This window comes from Myiozetetes cayanensis, unplaced genomic scaffold (assembly GCF_022539395.1).
Source record: "Myiozetetes cayanensis isolate MyiCay16 unplaced genomic scaffold, myiCay2020 scf6-25, whole genome shotgun sequence".
NCBI classification, from domain to species: Eukaryota; Metazoa; Chordata; class Aves; order Passeriformes; family Tyrannidae; genus Myiozetetes; species Myiozetetes cayanensis.
Window position 1 is genome coordinate 22,050,696 of NW_026087853.1, and position 22,343 is coordinate 22,073,038.

The 22,343-nt window shown below is 48.3% G+C and overlaps 2 protein-coding genes across 2 annotated transcripts in view; both read right to left on the reverse strand.

Moving 5' to 3' along the window:
• The window catches only part of LIN52 (lin-52 DREAM MuvB core complex component), a 249,553-nt gene that overhangs the window by 143,211 nt on the left and 83,999 nt on the right, over positions 1-22,343 (reverse strand). The window lies entirely within an intron of this gene.
• VSX2 (visual system homeobox 2) lies at positions 191-21,765 on the reverse strand. Its single transcript, XM_050336321.1, has 5 exons — positions 21,327-21,765; positions 20,079-20,163; positions 17,094-17,217; positions 1,637-1,817; positions 191-569 (listed from the first exon to the last, which is right to left on the reverse strand). Exons 1-5 carry the CDS (start codon positions 21,763-21,765, stop codon positions 238-240), a joined length of 1,161 nt encoding a protein of 386 aa, XP_050192278.1. The 3' UTR covers positions 191-237.

Below are 22,343 nucleotides of genomic sequence, written 5' to 3' on the forward strand. Positions count from 1 at the left end.
TCCCCCAAAAGGAAGGGGTGGAGGGTAAGGAGGGCCTGGTGGGGCAGAGGAGTGAGGGGCAGGGGTATGCTCAAGGGGAGCAGGCAATGGGCACCCCTGCCAGGCAGCCCCAAACACAGAGACCAGGGCCCTCTTCCCTGGCAGGGGTGACCAGGGAAGCCTGACAGTCTGAGTAGGAACGTGGTCCCCAGAGGACACAGTGTCTGTCGGGGTTGGCTTCCACCACCTCTCTTCGCCCTAGATCAGCTTCTCCTCCTTCTGCGATGAGTTCAGCTTCTCCGTCTGTCTCTCATCCTCTGCTACTGCCACCTCCTCCCCTGTCTCCGTCTTCCTGCCTGGGGCTGGGGTGTCCCCAGCAATGGTCCCCAGGACTTTGGTGCTGTGCTCCTGAGCTTTGGCCCTGAGGGCGGCAATGCTGTTTTCTCTCAGTTCCTCCTGGGAAATGGTGGTTTTGGGATCCGGACCCCTCTCTTCCTTGTCACCTTTGTCAAGCTTGGGCAGGGCCTGGCGCTCCACCTCTGTCTTCCTCCCCGCCTCAGCCGCTGCTTCCAGAGACTTTTTGTGCATCCCTAAAAAGAATTGTTGGTATTCGGGTTTAGAAAAGCGCCTGGGCATGGGAAAGCCATCTTGAACTGAAAACAGCAAAGATAAAGAGAGGCCAGAATTAAGGAAAAGCAGAAACCCTCGCTTCATACAGCAGTCACGGGGAGCCACTTGCTCCAGCCCCCGTGCGAGGGCAGCCCAGGCAAGGCAGCTGCCTGCTGGGGTAGCCTGGCATCTGTGGACTCGGGGCTGCCCCCAAAGGTCTATAATTACTCTCCTCTTTATTTCTGTTAGTGAACTTAAAGCTAACTTGTCCCTACATGGGAATGAGGGTCTCAGACAGCAGCACAGTTGCCTGAGATTTACTGAGGCTGGGGAGGGAGATCCCTATTGCCTATTTCTGTATCAACCCACTCCACACAACCACCCCTCTGCCTCTCTCAGTTTCACACACATAGAATGACAGGACAGCCCCTCCTCAAGATGCCAGACAGTAGTTTTGGGGCAGAACCAGCCTGGGAGGTCAGAAAGAGGGAAGCAAAGAGCAGGAGTGTGGTAGGGTAGCTGCTACCTCCAGGTCTGCACAGAAAACCAAGTGAAACCAGACAGAAATGGAGCTCCCCCAGGCGTCAAGAGCAGGAGGAGGCAGCAGAGTGTTCCCTCTGGGACCTGGGGCAAGGACAGTGCATTTGGGGGTCCTGACACCCCACACAGCATCACAGGGCTGGAGAAGTGGGCCTGGGATGACCTCCTGCCCTGGATAAGGGTTAGAGTCTTTGCTCCAGGGCTGAGCATGAAGGATGCTTTAGTCATGGGAACTGAAGGCTAACATTAGCCTGAGCATGGGGGAAAATTCCTGTCCCAACCAGATTCTGCAGGTCAGGGTCCCAGGTCCTGCAGGAATTTGGGATGAGCAGTCAAATCCTATTGACGAGGGTCACTGGGGGACAGGGGGCATTCAGTGAGGCAGGACAGGGAGAGCCTCACCTTGCTGCCTTTCACCCATTTTCAACATGACTTTTATTTCTTCCTTGCTTCCCCCTCTTTGTCTCTACCCACTCATCATCACCCATGAAGGCAGCTGCTCTCTTACCCAGGAGCCAAGGGGCACAGGACTCCATGATGCCATCCTTGGCAGACTTGAGAATGGACTCAGGCAGTGGGATGGAGTGACGCACCATGGCACCGTAGAGCCCGTACTCAGCCATCACACTGCTCCTGCCCCAGCATTTCTCCCTCTTCCGCCACTTGGCCCGGCGGTTCTGGAACCAAACCTGGAGCAAGCAACAAGGAGGGACATGGGGTTTCTTGCAGGGAGACAGCATATCAGTCCCTTTCCCACAGGGGAACACACACGTTTGTGCAGCAGGATGAAGGCAGATGTGTGGATGCTCATCCTGAAGGCACTACAACCTCTTTTCCTATGCAGTAGACACCAGGTATCTCTCCCTCCTTCCCTCGCAGGAGCGGCAAGGGCCAGTGTGAAAACAGGTCCCACCCCTCTCCGCAGGATGTAATTAATTTGCCATTGCAGCATCTTTTTCTAGTGGCTTTTGGCTCTTGTGCCTGGGATTTTCTTTTATTATTTACTGGGTGTCTGAGCAGCAGCACAGAGCTGCAGGCAGTGGTGCCTGCAGGGAGGGCTTGGATGGGGGCGGATGATGGGGAGAAGCAAGAGAAGGGGGAAGCTGATCTGTGCGCTTTGCCCTGAATTCCCAGTTTGAAGAGCCCCTCATCTTCTCAGAAAATTGGCAGAATAATCTCTGAGCTGTGACCTGGGGGCCAGCGAGCAGAGGCGGGCGGCAATGGCGGGGAGGGGGTGATTCTCGCAGAAATCTATTAGTGCTCTCTCTCTGATTTCCATTCCTCTTGTCTCCCTCGCCCTCCTCCCTCCCCAGCTCCCCTCCCTTCCCGCCGAGCAGAGCCATCAGCTTTAGATGAAAAATTGCTCGAGGTCTATTCAGAAGGAGGCAAAGGAAGAGTCAGCCCCAGGGGCAGCCCAGGCCTGATTGAAAAATAAGTTAATTTCAGTTTGAATCGATGGGCCTCAGGCACTGAAATATCACGGGAAATTAAAGCAGCTGGTCCCCAGGGAACCACGCCATTGACCTGCGCTAATTAATGCCATGGAGTTACCAGGCCCCTCTCCGAGAGGCAACCCCTCCCTCCCCGCGGACACCCCAAACACCTCCTCATTTAACTAATTAGACTCACAGAAAATTGGGTGTTAATTTGTTTAGGATTTTTTTTTCTTTTCTATTTTTTTCCCTCCCTTCCCCAGAAAGTACATGGCAGAATGGAAATGAATGGCAGGGTCTCGCTGGCAGATGGATGCTCGGGGTCACTCCGCAATCTTCTCCAACTTGATTGCTTGATTAGGTCGTTAGCACATTAAAAAAAAAAAATTGCTTGCCGTCTGGCGCTGGCCTGATGAGTGGGATGAGGCGGGAATCGCCTGGGTAATTTATCTTTTTATACTGCAAAGAATTTGATTTCAATCTGCAGATATATGGAGGTGCCTTTGACACCTGTTTAACATTACAGAGCTGACAGCTTAACCCTCTCTTGTCCCCACTGTTTGTTTCCTTGAGGGAGCCCAAGCTGCAGAGGGGGGCACTGGCTGTCTGTCCCAGTCCCCCAGCTCTGTCGTGGGGACAGTAAGACTGATGCCAAGGAATGATGCCCTGCTCTCAGCTGGTAAGCTCACCTCTTCTACTTGCACAGAGAACTGCTGAGCACTGCAGCCCTATGGTGGGGACAGAGCTGCAGGGTAGGGAAGGTGGTTTGCTAACAGTGGTGACAGCCAGCCTTGGCCATTCCTGGGAGCCCAGCTGACCTGCTCCTGCAGAGAGCTGGGTGGGGTGGTGGTCCCAGTGGCTGTGATCCCAGCTTCTCCCAGCAGAAGACACTCTGTGCATGTCAGAGGGGATTTTACAGCCAGGCTGCTTCACCACACATCACCTCACCTGCATGATAAACAGTCTGATTTACACTTTCATACTGCCAATAGGTAACCTCTGGACCATGGATGGCTGCAAATCCTCCAGTGCCTGAGCAAAGACCCTTGGGAATGAACAGCCTCCTCTCTTTGCCTGCTTCTCCCTGCCTGTGTGTAACACGGGTTTGCTTGGCCCTGCAGTCAGCAGGTTATTGGCAGGATCTTTCACTCCAGGGGTTCCTCCCACTCCCAGAGCCCAGAGTGAAGAGCTGGAGGGGAACGGCTCACTCCCACTCCAACTTCAACCCAAAATTCCTTGGTTCTTTCTCACCCACCAGACCCAGGCAGTGGGACAGCCACCCCCCTACAATTCCATGCTGTGAGGGAGCAGCTTAACCCACCTGGGACAGGAGAGGGATCCTGCCTCTTCTGCCCTGGATAAACCAGTATAGTTAGATCCATCACAGCAGAGGTCCTCTCTGGTTTCAGAGAGAAATTCCTGCACAGTCTGGTGCCTGTAAATCTGTCTTGGATTGCAGCTTCAGTGACACCCTTCCACGCACCCAGAGTGGCTTGCAGGGCTCACCTCTGTAAAGCTGTTTTTGTCACCAGCTGACACACTTAGGATCTCAGCTCACAAACAGGTTTTTCCACCAAGTACCAAGTGGGCAACTTTTTAAAGTCTCCTCAGTCTTATTTTAGCAGATGCCTATTCACTGATGCTTTTACTACCTTTCCCTTTCTCCTCCCCACTGCCTTGATGCCCCAAACACCTTCCCCCATGCCTCACGCTCCTCTTCCCTTCTCCCTGGCCAAGTCTCAGCCTGCCCACTGCTACTAAACCGGATGCCCTGAAGCATCCCCTTTTCCATGGCAGTGTTACACAAATACTGGAGGCAGCAGAAGCTTTGCCAGCTGGCAGCCCAATTTTGACTAGAGATGGTAGAAAATTTTCAATCAAAAAATGCTGATTCAATCACACAGAAAAAACTGCGTCCAGCCAGTGGAAGTGTAATCAAAATTATCTATGGCTTTCTTATGAATGTTGTATTTTAATCTCAGATGCATAAGACATGCAAAATCTATGCTTTAAAGCCAAATGGGAATATTAAAATTACATCAACATCTCAGTAAGATTATTCTGAGATTTCTGAAACCAATTTTTGTTATTTAATGGGAATTTCCTCTTAGTTTTGACTAGGAAAAATTAAAGTTTGAAATCCCAGAATGTCTATCAGAACAGAAATCGGGAAGACCGACCATCTTACTATTTAATACCAGGAGCCATATCTTCATCTCATGCATGAAGTTGAGTGAAACCAGTGGTGCTCTTTATGGAATATTGCTGGGATCAGATCCCAGCCCAGCATCTCCACCACAAGCCAATCCCAAGGAACATGGAGAAAAAACCTCCAGCATGGCACTGGCAGCTCCCATGCCATTTCAGATCAACAGAATTGTTCCCTGTGGCCCATTTTTACAATTTTATCCTTATTCGGATGGCTCCATCAATGGGACTTTTTTCTCAGAGATCTCACTGCTTTCTTCAAATTTCTTGATGCATTACCAGAATTCTCCCATGCCTTGATTCTGAGCTGAATTATGCACTGGTTTTAGTAATTCAGAGGTATTTTCAGCTGTGTTGATACATCACCCACAGCTTCCAAATATGCAGTTATTTATTATTGGCACCTCACTTCTCCTGGAGTAGGTTTCACCCTTACATTTACTCGTGGTTTTGGTATTCTTCAGCCTCTTCCTTTACTTTTGCTTTACTTCTTCCAACCCTGTAAAATTTGATCTGCTACAAGCGATGTTTAGGTTTATCCACGTTTCCTCTTGCCCCTTCCCATTCTGTGAACTGGCTCAGCTTTGTGAAATGCTTTATTGACATGGTTGTGCACCTTCCTTCTCGCTTGCTTTCATGTGGTTCTCTGTTGCACAGCCCAGGGTATGGTAAAAAGGTTGTGCTTCCATACCTCATGGGCATTCTTGAAACCCCCTGACTAATTTTGGAGTGAAGCACATCAGATGTGCTATCGCAATCTGATGTGGAGAGGTGTCTTTTGGACCAATGTGCTATATCTTAAGAAGTTTTACAGCTCTTTATTTTCACACAAACATCGTCTGGAAAACCCAGGACGCTTGTTCCAGGAAACTTTTCCTCAAAAAATGGACAACAGAGTAAAGTGGACAGGTTTGTCTTGCAGTATTGCAAAGCTTTCTAAATGGGAATGTTTCTAACTTTAATCATCATCTAATTCTCACCTCCAGTGCCCTTTGCCCAAAGCAATAAAAGTTGAGACACTCTGTGCTTGACCACAGGGCTGCAAGAATTTTAGAGCTGGACTTTTGGAGTCAAGACTGGCAAGGACAACCTTGCCAGTTTCCTCCTCTGAATCACAAATGACGACTGACACTTCTTCAGATTATTGATGATGCAGAAGAGCCAATTGTAGGAGGAGGAATCTCTCATTTTGCAAAGGGACGTGAGACTCAATGTGTCCTTGTTATCCGCATTCATTATATTTGTTAGTTTGTTTACCTAATCAGTGCCTGAAACACTGTCTGCTAAAGAGAGAAATCTCTCTGCGGTTGGCCATGACACAGGAATCTGAATTAGCAAAGGGGTATTTTAAAGCATCTATGGTGTTTTGGTGTATTGTTTCAACCTAAAATTTTCCACTGGTTACACTCATTTTCTTGGCTGCTACTTTCCAAGCTAGTATACACAGACAAGAGAATTTGTATTGGATTTTTTGTCTTCCTAATATTAAAAAATGTTATTTTCCCTGCGCAAGCATGCTTCGTCTATTAAAGAAAAATTCCAGGCTAGATGACGGTGAATTTTTGCTTCACCAAATCGTTCATACTGCCTTAGAAACAGCATTTCAACAGGGGTCTTTCAAAGAACAAGCCTTATGGAGCACAAGCCAGTCCCAGCCCAAAGCAGCACAAGCTGAATGTCCACTAGATGGCCACAAGCAGATGAATGTCCGCACCTGCAGACACACCGACACAGACACACAGACACTCCAGCACACGCCTTTGCCAGACTGCGTGGAGCAGCTGCACACAGCTGTTAGCAAACCAGTATCTAAAGCAAAGGACAAAATCCCAAGACCTCCAACAGCTACGCTGAGACCATCTCCCCTGCCCGTGGACTGACAGGTATATCTTTGCGTCCCTGCCACTTTTCCACTTGAAGCCCTTTGGTGGATCCAGCTGCAGACGAGGCAACACCTCCAGTTCACCTCCACACTCAGGGCCCTGCTGCCACCTCAACACTCATTTTCTCCTGACAACTACAGCTCTCCCTTTCTACCTCCTCTGACCCAACAATGAGAGTAGTCAAAATGAAAACCTCATCTGAAAAAACAGAACCATCCTCACCCTCATATTGGACAGAGCCTGTGGTCCCAGCTGAGTTCAATCTGAAGATGTGAGCACTGCAAGGAACAGCCTCATATCTTCCTTGGAGCATGTCCCCGTCCGTACCCATGAGCACTGGGGCTGTAAAATGAACTGCCATGAGGTCTGACTGTGCCCCGGAGCTTCCCTGAATCCCTCTCTTTTAGCAATCACCACAGAAAGCTTCCTGGCTGCTGGTGGAGACTGCACCATTTGAGTAAGCCTGGAAACAGTTTACTGCTGTCTTTTGAAATGTAATGTCAAAATTATTGGCACTGTTTATGGTGACATCACTTTCTATGGCTGGTGTAAAGTGGTCATGAAGTTAAATGAGAGCAGTAAAGGTTGCACATGGGCTGCATGGCTGATCACAGGACTCATCATCCCTCCTCTTACTAAACACTGGGAAAGAGCTTTCTGAGCTCACATTAGAAAGAGCAATTCCTGCACACAGTGTGACAACAGCCCTTCTTGATAGTAGCTGGAGTTGTGTCCAACCCACTTGGCTAACAAGTCCAAGCAGACACACAAGATGAGCTGTGAGACAGCACTCATCCCTCCTAAGCAAAGATATGATGGTTCACTGAAGCTTGGATCTCCTCTGAGCTAAAATAGTAACAAGGGCACACATGGAATACAGGCTTAATATGGCATCCAGCAAAACAGTACACGTTATTACCATGCCACCGATCCTGCAGACTAGGCCTACCCCCTGAATCCTACTCTTAAAAGCACTACATGGGCCAAGTATTGCTACTCGTTGCAATTTATGTGACTTATGCAACCAAAGCTGGAAAATCCTGATTGACTAGGACACATATCTTAAACTGTGTTCCTATGGCAAATCTGACGCTTTCACCTAGCCTTGCCACCTCATATAGTGACATGTTTTTTCACTTCTTGTTAATAACCTTCAAAAGGAGAAGAACTTCATTTGCTGCAGGGCTCCCATCATCCCCATAGAAAAAAAAGTGTGCACATGACATGCATAGTTGGTACAGTGAAATCAGTGGTTCAGCACACACTCAATCTGTGCATCACATCTGCACATAAAATGCATCTCTGAGACACTGACTTCACCATGGCCATACTGTGATTCCAGCTGACCAGTAGTTTAGTTGGTGCTACAGCTCTGTAGAGGCTGCCATATGCTGGGACATGGCAGATAAACACCCAAATTACTCTTTTCCTAACATGGTGATTGAAAAACAGGAAAAACATCAGGGTCGTAGGTGTGTGATAGTCACAGGAAAGCTGACAAGAGCACACTCATCATCCTAGTCTACACAAACCCAGGGAGGCATTTGTCATCGTCACAAAGGGTGATAGTGCACATCCATCCTTAGGGTGATCACAATGCCTGACTCCGTTAACCAAGCTGCTATCCTGCCTGTATTATTTCATTTTGCCTTCTTTTCTTCCACTAACACTGCTCTGTGGGTCCTCTAGCACAGAGGAAACCTTAGTATAGATCTTCATGAGTATCCATATGCAATGCACACTCTGACCATGCAGGGAAGCACAATAATTATCATTTTCTTGTTGCAGCAAAATGAGCTAGGACAGTCAGAAGAGAAATGTCACATACCCTTCATAATGCCCTTCAATGGGCACTAAAATCAGACCATGGGATGCCAGGATTCCTCTAAGGCTGTGGAGCATTGCCTGTGCTCTGGGACTGCCCCCTGCATGCCTACAGCAGCTCCATAGTGTCCTTTCCTTTACCAGTATACACCAAGCAAAGGGCAAAAGTGCTCTCCAGAAGAAAAGCATAGGCACCAGAGGTTGTGCACCAGCAACAGAAAGTGTCTGCAGTACTCCCTGGTACCCACTGTTTTCCAAGCTAAGGCCCTGTGGGCATGGGGACAGTCCACAAGATCCCCTGAGGGGTACAGCGCACACTCACTAATGCACTGTACTCTTGGGGCACTGAAGCATCAGCTGGAAGATATCTACACAAACATGTGATGTTTTCTAAAATGTTATAAGAAGTAATCAGCTTCCATGCAACAGTTTGGACTGAGCACTAAAAGGGGAAAGTTGCGGCCCTTTACAACCTTCTCTTAGGAAGGTACATGGTAAAGATGATGTTTGTAATTCCTTGCCTCATGCAGTGAGAGATATCTAATCACCCAAACTCAGAAAATCCTTCATGGAGCTCTTAAATCTGGGGAAGGAGGAGGACCACCAGAGCTGTGCAGAGCAGTGCAGAACAGTGGTCTGGCCCCTGACCACCCCTCAAGAGGTAGGACTGGCAGTTGTCTTTAGGGTGGCCCTTCAGCGCTTTATTCCTATCACATGTCTGCTCCTGGCTCTATGTGTTCCTCAGCTCTGTGTACCCTTAACCTTCTGTGGGTAATTCACAGCTCCAGGGGTTTTCACATGACATCTTACAGATGCAGAAGATTGATGCTCCAGGCACTGGCTGCTGCTGTGCTGTTGACGCTTGCAGACAACACCATCAGCTCAGACTAGAGCACAGCACAGCTAACAGTGTGACCTGCAGAGCTGCCAACAGACTGTGGGTGCTGCTTGCACCAGGACGGCACATCTGAGCTCACAGTACACTTCCAGGTATCCCCCATGCTTAGTCCACCCAAGCTAAGATCTCCCAGGCTGGGACTCTCCCTCAGTTGTCACTTACACACTGAAGCCTTGATCTCGGTCATGGTCATCATAGAAGCTCAAGAAGTTGACCAAGTCAACAAAGAAATAGTGGGCTCCTGTAGTGACAGTCATGGGACATTCTAAGTTGGAAAGAGGGCAATGAAGCCAAAGATACAAAGAGACCCAGATATCAGAAACACCGATGGACATAAAGCCAGTTCCTCTTTTCTGCTCCACAGAAGGAACTGCCAGCCTCATGCATGTACACATCAGGGTCAGCAATATATCTGTTGAGGACTAGACTTCTCTACACTGCCTGTGCAAAACCTGGCTCACAGAACACCCAAAGAAGGCCAATGAAAAGGCAGAGGAGGTTTGTGCTGCCAGAGAAAAATAAGAACTTGTTGAGATCTATCAGGGTAAAAGGAAACAGAGAAAAATAGATCCATTAAGAAATAAAGGGGAGAGTAAATTAACTAAGTGTCTAAAATGCCCGTGTTATTGAACTATTAGAAAAACCTCTATTCAAAGTCAGGAAAGGAGGAAAACTTCATCATAAAGGGTCATTAAAGGAAAACACAAAGACAGCCATCAGCTAGTGCCTCTGCCAGGCATCCTAAGACTGGAGGGGAATTAACTATTCAACTTGCTGGGCTGACCATTATTTTTTTAAAAGCCAGTTGTGAAAAACTGCGGTGGTATCAGAAGAGAGAAAAGAAAGTTCATCATTAAATGAAGGAGTGAATAGAAGTGTTCCCAGCACAGGGATTTGGGGTAGCATTTCCAGAAGAGTTTAAGTGATTGAGGAACTGCAATGCCTATGCAAACGCTGAGAAGTGTTACCCTTAAACAGCTGTCGTTAAGAAAACGAGGGAGGGATGTGGGGAAGAGTTGTCACAGCCTGGCATCAAACCTGCAGAGCCATTCCTAATTCTCCTGGACATGACAGGGAATGCCTTTGCCAAGGCACTCCACAGAAATGGGCTATGGCATATTCTGTTGTCTATTTGTCTTTCCTCTCTCAGGGAACTCATGTGCCCCAACACTTGAAAGTGTCTGACCCTTGGTGATAGTGTCTCCAAACCAGGGAGAGAACAAGCAAAGTCACTGCAAAGAGTGCTGTTTCCCTCCCAATACTGTGGAGAAGCACACCAAGTTCACAGTTCTTTATGCTGGGACAGCCATAAACATCTTGCAAGGAACAGAGCAGAAGTCAAGGACATGCAAGTTTAGGTTTATTTGTTTTTCTGTCCCATTTAGAAAATCGATCAGTGGCTAAAACAACTCAGGGACTGAACATAGAGGGATAAGACAGTACCTGGGTATAGAAAACATTCATAACTCTGTATCTCCACATCTGCATTAAACAGACCTTTTGAACTCACCTACAGCCCCAGCTGTAACAAAGTAAATCCCACATCTTAGGCTGGTATTCTGCATGGTGGAGCAACAAACTGAGAGTCCCCACTTCCTGACCCTCCATTTTCCTTCCTTTCTCCTGCCACACATTCTTTCTCTGTCCAAAAGCATGCAGTGTAAGACTTTTCAGACAGGAATCCCTTTGGGAAGGGTTGCCTGGGCCCCTGCTCTTGCCCGTCACCCAGCCCCTCTGTTTGCAGCCCTGGTAATTAACTTGTAAACGAAGTTCTAGCACATGGGCTGAAAACAGGCCATAGATAAAGGGTAATGAAAACAATCCATTACAGAAAGGGCCAAATTAAACAACTCTTAATTGAAAAATGGAAATGAAAATGAATTTAGATCAACTAAACAAGCATGTTATTGAAGAGGCAGCAAAGTGGATGAACTCCTAACATACCAATTAAAGACATGGAGGCAGAGATGCACCATAAGCCACGAGAAAAACTCATAATAATATTCTCACTAAGCCAATAAGTTTGATTAGTTTTATTACTCTCACTTGTACACTTCCTACATTTCTAAAAGCATAGGGGAAGTTAATGACACTTATCTGATATCACACAGCCATAGCTTGCCCCAGTGCTCAGGAATTACTGGCAAAGGTAGCCAGCAGTAGCTGCTCAACTCTATTTCACGATTAACTGCTTGCAGGGCTCCTTGAAAATAGTATTTTTTATATATATATATATGCATGTATAATGAATATATAAAAATATATTTTGAAATGTGACTCACAAAACAGCAACACTTTAGGTGTCCCCTTCACCTTGGTAATCTACCTTCAACAACCCTGACCACTCTGGTAACCTCCTTACAGCTACATGGCCTCCATAAACCTGCTGTATAGAGATTCCAGTTGGGACCCACTGGGCACTGGCAGTGTGCCTCATGCTGGCCTTTCTCTGTTCTATGTATGAGAGTCACTCAAAGTTTTACCAAGAATAGACAAGTTCTCACTTCTTAGAGTAACAGTGATAAGCTTGGAAAATCCAACACCACCACTACTTTCTGCATCACTAAGAAATCCTTCGTCAGCCATTCCAAGCACAGATTCAGGAAAGGTTACCAACTGCATGGAGTAATCACAGCATTCCAATCTTACACCATGGGATTCAGACTACAACTCAGCACTCTGCAGCAAGCAAGAAAAGCTGTCAGGAGAGCGAGAATCCAGGGCTGCTAAAGCTGCATAAAGTTAACTTTTCCTTCACACTTTCTATTATGTTTCCTGGAGGAACTCCTTGGGTTCACTCCTGAGCTCACTCTCAGTGCAGCTCAGGTTCCTCAGGCCTTTCCAAATTATGTTCACCTCTAAATAGAGAATCTTTTTGCAAAAAATGAAGCAAGCTAAGGCTATTGTTCTGGAAAAATACTCTCTTGGTACAAATGCTTCCCTCCAACTGACTACTCTTCTTGATTTCTCCATCCCTGTTCAACTCCCAAATGGCTGCACGGTGATACTGAAATGCATTAATCTGAAAGCAGCTAAACCAATACATTTTCAATTAGAGATTTAGTTGACCTTGTTTTGGTTTTAGCCAAAATTTACCTTTTAGCTGCCTTACAAAACTTGCTGGATACACAGACAATCCCCACTTCTCATGCACAGCACCAGACCCTTTTTGGGATTCCTTTTGCTTACATGAGCATTTATGTGTTCCAAAATTTATGGGTCCCAAAATTCGTCATCCACATAATTACCATACGATCTTTTAACATTATGAACCAACAATTTTTAGCATTTGTATTATCTTTCTCAATTGATTAGGTCCCTAAAAAGGTGACTCTAGTGCCCCCCCCCCAATGGCAGTCAGGATCTTAGTTTTGGGAAATCCTAATTAATCAATTTGTTTGATTGGTAGGAGACATATTTTAAGGACAAACATACACATTCATTTCAATAATCCCAAATCGAACTGTTACTGAACTTTAATATTGAAATTACTGTGTTTAAAGTTCAGAACTGCTACATATTAATAAATTCAATAGGAATAACTTACCTAAAATCTACACATTACACTTAAGAGTTATTTGTTATGAGAAAAAGCAGTTTAAGTCAGATGTCACAACACTTGTCAGCTTGAGGCCATGTTTAATACTTCATTCTGTTTATTAAGATATACTTCCCCATAGGAATCTACTTACCTCACCTGGATTTTACAGAATGGTCTGTATTTATTCTAATAGGGGCACTTCAATTTTTCTGAATATTCTTTCAAATACTTTTATTAACCTGGAATTTTTCAAGTATCTTGCAAACTGGCCACAGTGACATCTGGTCTTACTTGTACATAGTGTCTCACTTTGAAAAAGAATTATTTTCCCAATGGGAAGATGCTTGTTTTCCTTCCAGGAGCAGCCAGCTCAATGAGGGAGGAAGACACACACACTGTTAAAGAGTGCTGCCTTAGAAAAAAAATTACATGTTCATCTTCTCTTTAAGTGGAGGATTTGAATATTTTTTTCCTGGATTCAATGTTCTCTCAAACCAATAACTTTCTTGGCTCTGATGGCTATCTGTAGTGTTCTGATGAAGGTTTTACCTGCAAACAGTTCCTATATATCATTCTTTCAATTGCACTCTTTGAATTCCACTTTCATATCAAATTTCATAGGTGATTTACTTTCTCTTTGACTACTACCTCCTGAGAAATAATTCCATGAATGAAAATAAGTGACAGATATCACTCTTAGGTGTGGATCCAGTGAGAAGCCACATGGAATGCTGTGGAAGTCCACAACATATGATGCTGACAACAATCTTAGAAAACACTTCCATTAATAACATACAAGAGGGAGAGAGGAATGTTGAAAGGTAAGAGGAACTGTAAGCCACAATGAAAATGAAAAAATATAGAGCTCCCTTGAGCAGTTGGAAACTCATGCAAAGAAAAAAGTTCAACAATGCAGAACTATAAATATTATGAAAATGGGAATAAAGATTCATTGTCAGCTGTCTCTTCCAAGGGGCATTAAATGATGTTAAGAGACTCAAAGCTTTGCTTCACTCAGGCAGTTCTGCTGCAGAACTTCTTGCTGCGGGATATTAAGATATTTACATGTGTTCAAAATCCCAGGAGGCTGATAACGTACTCTGTAAGTATCACTGGATAGCTGCCCTGTTCTCATACTCTAGCACTAACCTCTTGCGAGTGTCAGAGCTGGTAGGGCAGTGAATATGTTTGTTAGACAAAGTTAACAAAATGCCATATGAAACCCAGAGCACTGAAGGGAAAATCCTGAGGAAACAAACAAACAAACAAACAAACAAAACAAAGCTGTCCAAAAAAAGTTTGAAGTGACTGAATTAGATAAATAGAAATAAATAAATAAGGAAGCAAGCAGACCAGTGCTAATCCAAGGCTGTTCCTACAAGGGCTCAGAAGTCCAGCTGAACCAGTGTGAACACACCCAGCATGCAGCTGTAGGCATGTGGTCCCTTATCTTCAGGAAGACTGATAGGCAGGATGGGCTTCACATAAGAACAACATGATTAAGAGATGAATGTGTGATTTGTGAAGGATGATTTAAGGAGAGGTCTTTGTAACTTGTGTAAGCAATGGTGAAAACCAAAAGTGAAAGCCAGGAGAAGAAACAGCTTAGGTTTATTTAAAGAGTGTGAACATTATAACAAGGGGGAAAGAATTAGGCTCATAACACAAAGAGATAAAGTTGAAAAGGAATATGAGGTGAAATATCAAGAAGAATTATCAAAGGTGGGAATCATCTTGGCATGGCTTGTCACACACAAAAAAACTATGGAAAAGGAAATTTCATAGAATATGTGGTAAGGGATAATCAGTTGCTGACCTACCGGAAAGAACAATGGTGCTCAGGACTTCCACATAACCCCAATGTTCACCCTGGCAGGGTGCTCATGCTCTCACACAACAATGCCACATAAATTCTCTTTCTCATTATTTCCTCTTTTCATGATGAGCAAAACTGTTACTCATAAGCACTTTCTTCTGGAATACACATGCCATTAGTTACACCTTATAGTCAGACCATGGGGTGCTTCTGCTGTCCAAGTCTAACCTGATCTTTAGAGCAGAGGGGTCAGGATAAGAAGCCTTCCTAGTTTTAAAAATTCTGCAACACAGGGAAAGTAGGCAGTTGTTTATTAGCCAGCTGCAGAATGATGTGGCAGCAAGTCAATGACAGTTAAAGATACATTAGACTCTATTTTGCCTCTGTATCAGGTAAAACACTGAATCTCAGCACTAGAAGGATGCTCCAGAGGCTGAAGCAGTACATGCAGTGTCCAGCTCTGCACTGTCTGCCATAGTATCTCCCTCCACCTCACACATAGTGAAGGTCCTCAGCTCTGGACAGAGAAATTGTGCCTCTGGAGTTCAGCATATACTGTGCCACCAGATAAACCTCTTCGCTGAAAAGGTCCTTTACAGGGAATCAAAGGATCCTCTTTCTAGGACAGCATCAGTTGGTGGGTGCAGGCAACACTAAACTCTGGTTAAGTCTCTCCTCTCTTGATGTCCTACAGTGTCACAAGCAGAGAAATTACCCTCCATCCATCTCACTCTCTCGAGGCAAAGCATCAGGGCTTGTTGCTCAGAGCAAAATCCTAATGTATCAGGTAAGGTTTCAGATGATGAGCCATTATCTCTGAAGACTGGTGGAAATCCTGTCAGCATGAAGGTTATCTACAAGCTGTTAGGTCAGCAGGAGTCCTGCCAGATCAATGGGATACGAAGCACGAGTTGCTTTCTTAAAAATGTCACTCTTGATTAATCATAAAAATAAGGCTGGTGAGGGGGTCTCAGGACTGAGGGGAAAAAAGGCTGCACTTTTGTTTGCGAGGATCTGCCTGTCCCTGCACAGGATTATGCCTCAGCAGCTTCCAGCATCAGTGTTATCTTGCTAAGTGCCCTCTGAGCTACATTCCAAACCCACAATGGAGCAGCCTCCTGGGCCATCTCTTTAGCAAAGAAAGAGCCTCGATTCAAGAAGCAGCTCAGCAGGTTCTGGGCATGCATGAGGGACTGGACAGAAGGAGAAACTAGGGAAACTAGGACCCTCCCAACACCATGTAGCACTTAAGACAATGTCTCTTGTAGAAACTGCTATACACCAGTCACAGAGGCAACTACTGCCACTGTGCAGAGGACCAGGCCAGTTTAGCTCTCAGCCAGCCCAGAAATATTACCTGTACCTGCTGCTTAAGCCTTGGCCATTACAATCCTGTGCCTTATGTAGCAACCTGGCAGGAGCAAGTCATGGGTGAAGGGAGGCAACAGAAGCTGCTGGAGCCCACCTTTGTGAATATCACATGTAGTGTGTCCAAGCACATTGTGCCTCCCACACTGTACACAGCAGCTGTAAGTCTTCTCCAGCTTTTTGGCTGTAATGATTGCTCGCACTGATTGCTGCCACACAGGACAAAGGATGGTGCTGGCACAGCCCTGCAGCTCGGGCTGCTCCTTTTCACTGGAGGATTCACCACACAGTGGTGATACTCCACGCCACCTTGTTCTACCTCCTCACAGTGGCATGATAAGGCTAACATGCAATTAAAACCCAAATGTTAAAAACTGTAAGCTTAACAAAATTTAACAAATTAACAAAAAAAAATAGAAGAAAAAATAGCCCCAGAAACTTTTAGGGAAACTTCACTTGAGGAGGCATTTGCCTTCTCAAGTGAAAATAATGGTGTAAACACCTCACTGAGACTCCCCCATCATTCCCACACTGAATCCACCCACAGCACTACTAGCTGCCTGTGCCAACTCTGTGCATCCTTCTGTGCCCAATGGAGCAGAGATGAGCTCTTTCCCTCCAACAGTACCGACCCAGACACAGTCTCCAGAAGGTTCTCTTCTTGCCTATACCTTCTTTCCCATAGCAAGTCCTCGAAATTCTGTGGTCTTTTTTGCATGCCTGTTCTCCTTCTCTGATTTAGGATTCCCTCTGTTACACACACCCTAAATCACTTGTACAACACACAACACACAGCACATGTTGACATACAAACACCAAATACAAATCTGCCAAGAACAGCTGATCTCTCTGCCTACCCATGGAAAGCACGGGAGTGGACAGCCTGGGGAAGTTTATTCAGAGAAATGTCAGTCTTCCCATGCTGTGTTTTCTTCAGGGAGGGATGGAAATGGCTGAGAGGAGCACGATAAGGGGGTCCAAGAGATATGTTTACCTGTATCCTGTCTTCTGGCAACTCTGTTTTCATGGCCAACATCTCTCTAGCATATACGTCAGGATAGTGGGCCTCATTGAAGGCCTTTTCCAGTTCCTCCAGTTGGTAGGATGTGAAGATTGTCCTGAGGGGAGTAAAACTCTTTGATCAAAAAACATAAGAAGAAGCAGCAAAGATGATGATGAGTCAGAGAAATGGACAGTGAAACCAGTGAAACTTGGGTAACCTGCTAACACATAACTTTTCCCCATCTCCTGTGTTTCTGTGCCCAAAGGTCAGGTGCCAGGGTGAAAGGAGAACCAGAAAATGCCAGAAGACAGAATTTTAACAGTTACAAATCACCTTTCCTTTCAAGGACCTGCCTCTGGAGACTGTCCCTCCCCAGCAGTGAACACCTGAAGTGATGGCAGCTGCTCTTACATCTCAGACTGCACTGCCTCTTTCGAGGATCCTAGTGGATGTCCTTATCCTTTATGTTCCCTGCAACTTTGAACCCACCCCTGGCCAGGCTTAAAACCACACCTCTCCTCCTCTTGCATCAAGACATTTCTTAACCCTATGATAGTCACACTGAGATGAAGCAGCATCCCCTCAGCACCCTGCCTGGAGAGGTGCTGAGCCCTTTCCCAGCTGCTGGTACTTAGCCTTTTCAACCTCTATGAGCAAGTAATCCTTCAGCTCGAGTCCCAGTCCGTGGATGAATTCTCTGAATGTTTTATCCACTCTGCTCCCCACCACTTTTCACCATCCTTCCCCACAAAAGCCAGGGCCAGCTCCCTTCCTCTGCCTTTACCCTGGTTGCTCCCACCCCGATATCCCATTAGCTGCTCCCTGACAGTTTGCATTACCCCATTATCCTCTGGAAATCCTCCTGGACTGCTCTGGGCGGGCAGCAGCCCAACCCACCTTCGCACAGCCAGTTCTCAGTTTGGGACAACCAAATTGCAAAATCAGCAGCTGGAAAGCTGAGACAGATGAAAGCCCTTCTCCAGCGAATTGATGAGAAGTCTCAGACCACTTCCACTCCCCGAGGATTAAAACTCCCACCCTTCAACTCCTCCAGTACAGAAAATGCAATTTTTGATATAAACTAACAATACTCTGATGACAAAAAAACCCCACAAACAACACCAACAAAAAAACCCAAACCCAACCAAACAAAAAACACCAAAAACCCCAAACCAAATAGCAACCAAGAAACCAAAACAAAACGAAAAATTCAACCAAAAAAACCCAAACCAAAATAAAACAACCCTCAACCCAACAACGAACTGCAGCCTTTTTCACAAAGTCAATGTATAAATATCATCATTCTAAGAAACATGTAGCTCCCGGAAGGAAAGAGGAAATAGTCTTATTCTAAAATACATCCAGATTTCAGAAAAGCCCTACAATTCCAGAGATCATAAAGAGAAATTCTCAGAAATATCCTCCGCTATACAGAATGAAATCCACCAGATCGATAACATTACTAACAAAAGCAGCATGCAAATGCAAGGGACCTGCCTGCAACCAGACCCTTCTTTAAATTAATTCTTAAATCCATTCTCTTTTCAAACCGTTTTTCTTCAATTCTGACAAATCTATGAATTCTAGGGACAGCAGAGGCACATTAATTCGTGTATTTTCTCTCTCTGGGACCACAGGATCCAATTTTGATCCAGTTTACATTTCAAGCATTCCCCTCCACCTTCCTCCGACAATAGCTCAGAAGCCCGTCCAGGTTCAGCGGCAGGAAGGTTTTGCCTGACGTTCAGCTCAAGTTTCCCCTTTTAGCTCATCCCCGGGTAGCCCGTTGCCCTTTTTGGTGTTTATCCTGCAGCTATATGCAGGCTATTGGTCAGTCATCTCCCAACCCTTCCTTGGTCCAACTAGGGTCTTAACCGTTTAGTACAGAATATACAGCTACAGACAAATGCTGCTGGTCTGTTTCTGTCTAGAACTGAAAATAAAACAAATCCGCATCCAGATGGGGACCTGTACACCAGTCTCGGCTGTGTTTTCACGCAGCCTTGTCCGGGCCACAAATAAAATGAACTCGTATTTACTCCAGAGCACCCAAACTGGTAATATTTGCCTGTGGAGGGTCTCCGAGTTCGGGATGAGCCCTACAGACCGAACCTCCTGTTGCACACATAGCAGGACGCCTCCTGGGATAGTCGGTCTCCTTCCACCCCGCATCCTGGTAAGCTTTCACTGGGGCGTCTTTTAATCCACCTTTCCTGCATCGTGGCAGGATTGATTTAATTATTCCTAAATCACCCTCAATGGATGGTGCCTGGCCTTCCTTTGTCCTGGCACTCCGGCCACAGCAATGCCAGAACCCAGCACGGGATTTTTCGTTTCTGTTTATAAGGCGCAGACAATCCAACTCCTTTTTAACTGTGGGAGAAGTCAGGCAAAGTCTATTATCCTGACCGTGCTGAGGGGAACCAAATCCCAAAGAGGATCTTCGTTTCCTAAACAATTTTCCAGCCTTCTTCAGCTTCTCTGAAGATTGTCTCTGATTCCCAACTATTTAATCTATTGGCAAAACATTTATTTCTAAGTAATAAAATATTTAAATTATTGATAGGAATTCTGTCTTACTGACAGCCAATATTAAGATTGCTGTATGTGGAGTGGGAACGGGTTTTATTTCTGACAGGTGGATGATTTTCGCTTCCCGAACACTGGTGATCCCTATTCCGCCTAGGTGCTCGTGGGCTGCTTGGGATTAGGAATACCTGGATCCGCAGCCAGAAAAAAAATTAATAAAACGACACCTGTGGTCGATCCCCCCGCTCCCTGTAGGCACGTCCCCAAATCCGATTTATTTTGAACAGGGAGAAAGAAAAAGGGAAGGAGCCGGCGGCGGGTGTCGGGAAGAGTATTTTGCTCCAGGCTGGAGCGGGTCGGCCCCGCCGGGGCGGCGGGGCTCGGTGGTGCCCGGTTCCCTAGGGACTGGGGCAGCGAGAGCCGGTGGGGTGGCCGCCCCTGGCTTACCTGTGCCGCCTCTTCTTTCGTTTCTTGCTCTGGTTTAGGGAAGATTTGGACATTTTTCGGTCGCTGGAGGAGACATCCTCGGAATCTGCGGAGAGACAGGCAGCGGCTGTGGGCTGTGGGCTCCCTCCCCGCCAGGGACCCCCAGGTAGGGCCGGGCCCGGCAGCTCCCCTCCCTCCGCCGGCTGTGGCCGAAGATTTCGTTGCGGTCGCGCCGCGGACGGGGCACGACGCCGGCCGCTCCTTCCAGCGCGGCGCGGCCCCAGCGCCACTCCCGGTCCCGGTGAGGGAAGCTAGGGGCAATCCGCCCCGGACAGGGAAGGCTTAGGGCCGGGACCGGACTGCAGCTCTCGCCTCTCTCCCCTGGAGTCGTTTCCTTAGGCTGCTGTTATCTTGCTGCTAAAACTCAGATCCCGGAGAGCTCAACCAAAACGTAGGAAAACGGGGAAGCTGCAGCCCCCTCCCCGCGGCCGGGCATCCGCGGCCGCCTGCCCCAGCCCGGGGATCCCGGACTGCGCCGCAGAAACACCGGAGCGGGGAGGGAGAAATTGAGGTTTATAGAGCTACCAGCAAAAACAAACCCCGGGAGAAGCTGGTGCCTATCTGCAACCCCCGACTTCCAAGAGGTGCAACGGCCCGGGGGTGTTAAGGACAGTATGCCGCCGCCTTTGCCCCGAAGGAGCAGCCGAGAGACGGAACCGGGACCCACATTTCGATGCGCGCTCCGGTCCCACTCCTGCCCGCGGCGTCGCGCAAACCTGCCTGGCCCCGGTGCCTTGTCTCTGCGGGCACGGCCCGGGTCGGAAACCGCGTCGGACGGCTCCGGCCGCTGCCGGGAGGAGGCCAGGGGTTGCCCTCTGGGACAGGCTCGGGCGCTGCTGCCTGCCGCTCCAGGGCTACCCGAGGAGGCCTCGGGAACGGGCCTGCAGGCAGCGTTGTGGGAGCTGCTGCCGTCTAGGAAAAGGATGCCGAAAGGCCCCTATTTCTCCGGCAACGACCTGGGGTCGCGGGGGACAGCTCCGACGGGGCTCCGCGCATTCCCGGGCCGGGCGCCCCCGGCCACGCCATCACACAGCGGCCGCAGCCCCGAACGGGGGAAAATACGGTCCCGTCCGCCCTTCTCCTCTTCCTCCGGATCGAAACGAAATCGCCCTGCCGCCGCCGGGCAAGTGGCCTCCCGGCGGGGCGCAAGATGCGGGCGGCTGCGCTGGTGGGGCGCGGCGAGTCCCCGGGGGCCGGGGACGTGCCTACCTGAGCTGGCCGTCTGGCTGCTGTCCAGCTGCCCGGGAGCCCGGGCCAGGGGCTGTAGGTGGACGCTCTGGGGGTCGGAGAGCACCTCCAGGAAGGTGGGCTGGGTGTAAAAGCTGGGGATGCCGCCGGCCCCCAGTAGCCCCATGCCCACGCCGCCCACCCCGGCGGGGCTGAGCACGGAGCGGGCCGCCAGCAGGTGCCCGGCGGGCAGAGAGTCCAGGGCGGCCCGAGGGTGCGACGGCGGCTCCTTGTTCAAACCCAGGATCTCCTGGATACCGAAACCGGTGCAACGGGGAGGGGTGGGCCCGGAGCTGGGCTTGACCCCCGCCGCGGGGGGCGGCGGAGGAGGTGGCGGGGCGGCGGGGGCGGCGGCCGCGCCGTCGGGCTTGGGCTTGCCGGGCAGGCTGGGGGCCAGCGCCGCGCCCGCTTTGCCCGTCATGCTGCGGCCGGCGGTCCCTGGTGCCCGCTCCGGGAATGCCTGGGAGCCCCCGGCTCAGGCCCCTTTTATCCGCCCAGCCGGGAGCCCGAGCGGGGTCAGAGCCGCGCAGCCAATCACAGGGGCCAGCCGCGATCAGGGATGCCAAAAAGCCGGCACCGGCGGCGGCGGGGCCGCTGCTCGGCGGGCTGGGGCCGGTGCCCGCCAGCGGGCTGGGGCCGCCGCAGCCCCTGCGCAGGGAAGGGCCGCCCCGGCCCGGTCCAGCCCCGTAGGCCCCGCTTCGCCTCCAGCCGTGCTGGGGAGGTGGGGTTAGGAAGGGAGGGAGGGATGGAGGCATCTCTGCTTTCATAAACACGCACGGCGTGGGGCACCGGTTCTGGAGGAGAGATGTGCAAAGCCTCCGAGTAGGGAAACGATGGACTCTCCAGCTTTCTTGCTCATCCCCTATTCTGAGATAAACATGCAGTCAGCAGAGAAATTAGGGACCTTGGAGGAAACCTGAACAGTGTTCCTTGAAAATGTAGATCTGGAAGCTTTGCATGTTGGAGAAACATTCATGCTGTCAGAGGAAGTGAAACAGT

Bases quoted from the DNA above. Each gene is read 5' to 3' on its own strand.
- VSX2 (XM_050336321.1), bottom strand. From the start codon at position 21,765: ATGACGGGCAAAGCGGGCGCGGCGCTGGCCCCCAGCCTGCCCGGCAAG. The intron at 20,164-21,326 runs GTAGGCACGTCC...GTCTCTCCGCAG, and splicing joins CAGCCAGACGGCCAGCTCAG to ATTCCGAGGATGTCTCCTCC. The intron at 17,218-20,078 runs GTAAGCCAGGGG...TACTCCCCTCAG, and splicing joins CGAAAGAAGAGGCGGCACAG to GACAATCTTCACATCCTACC.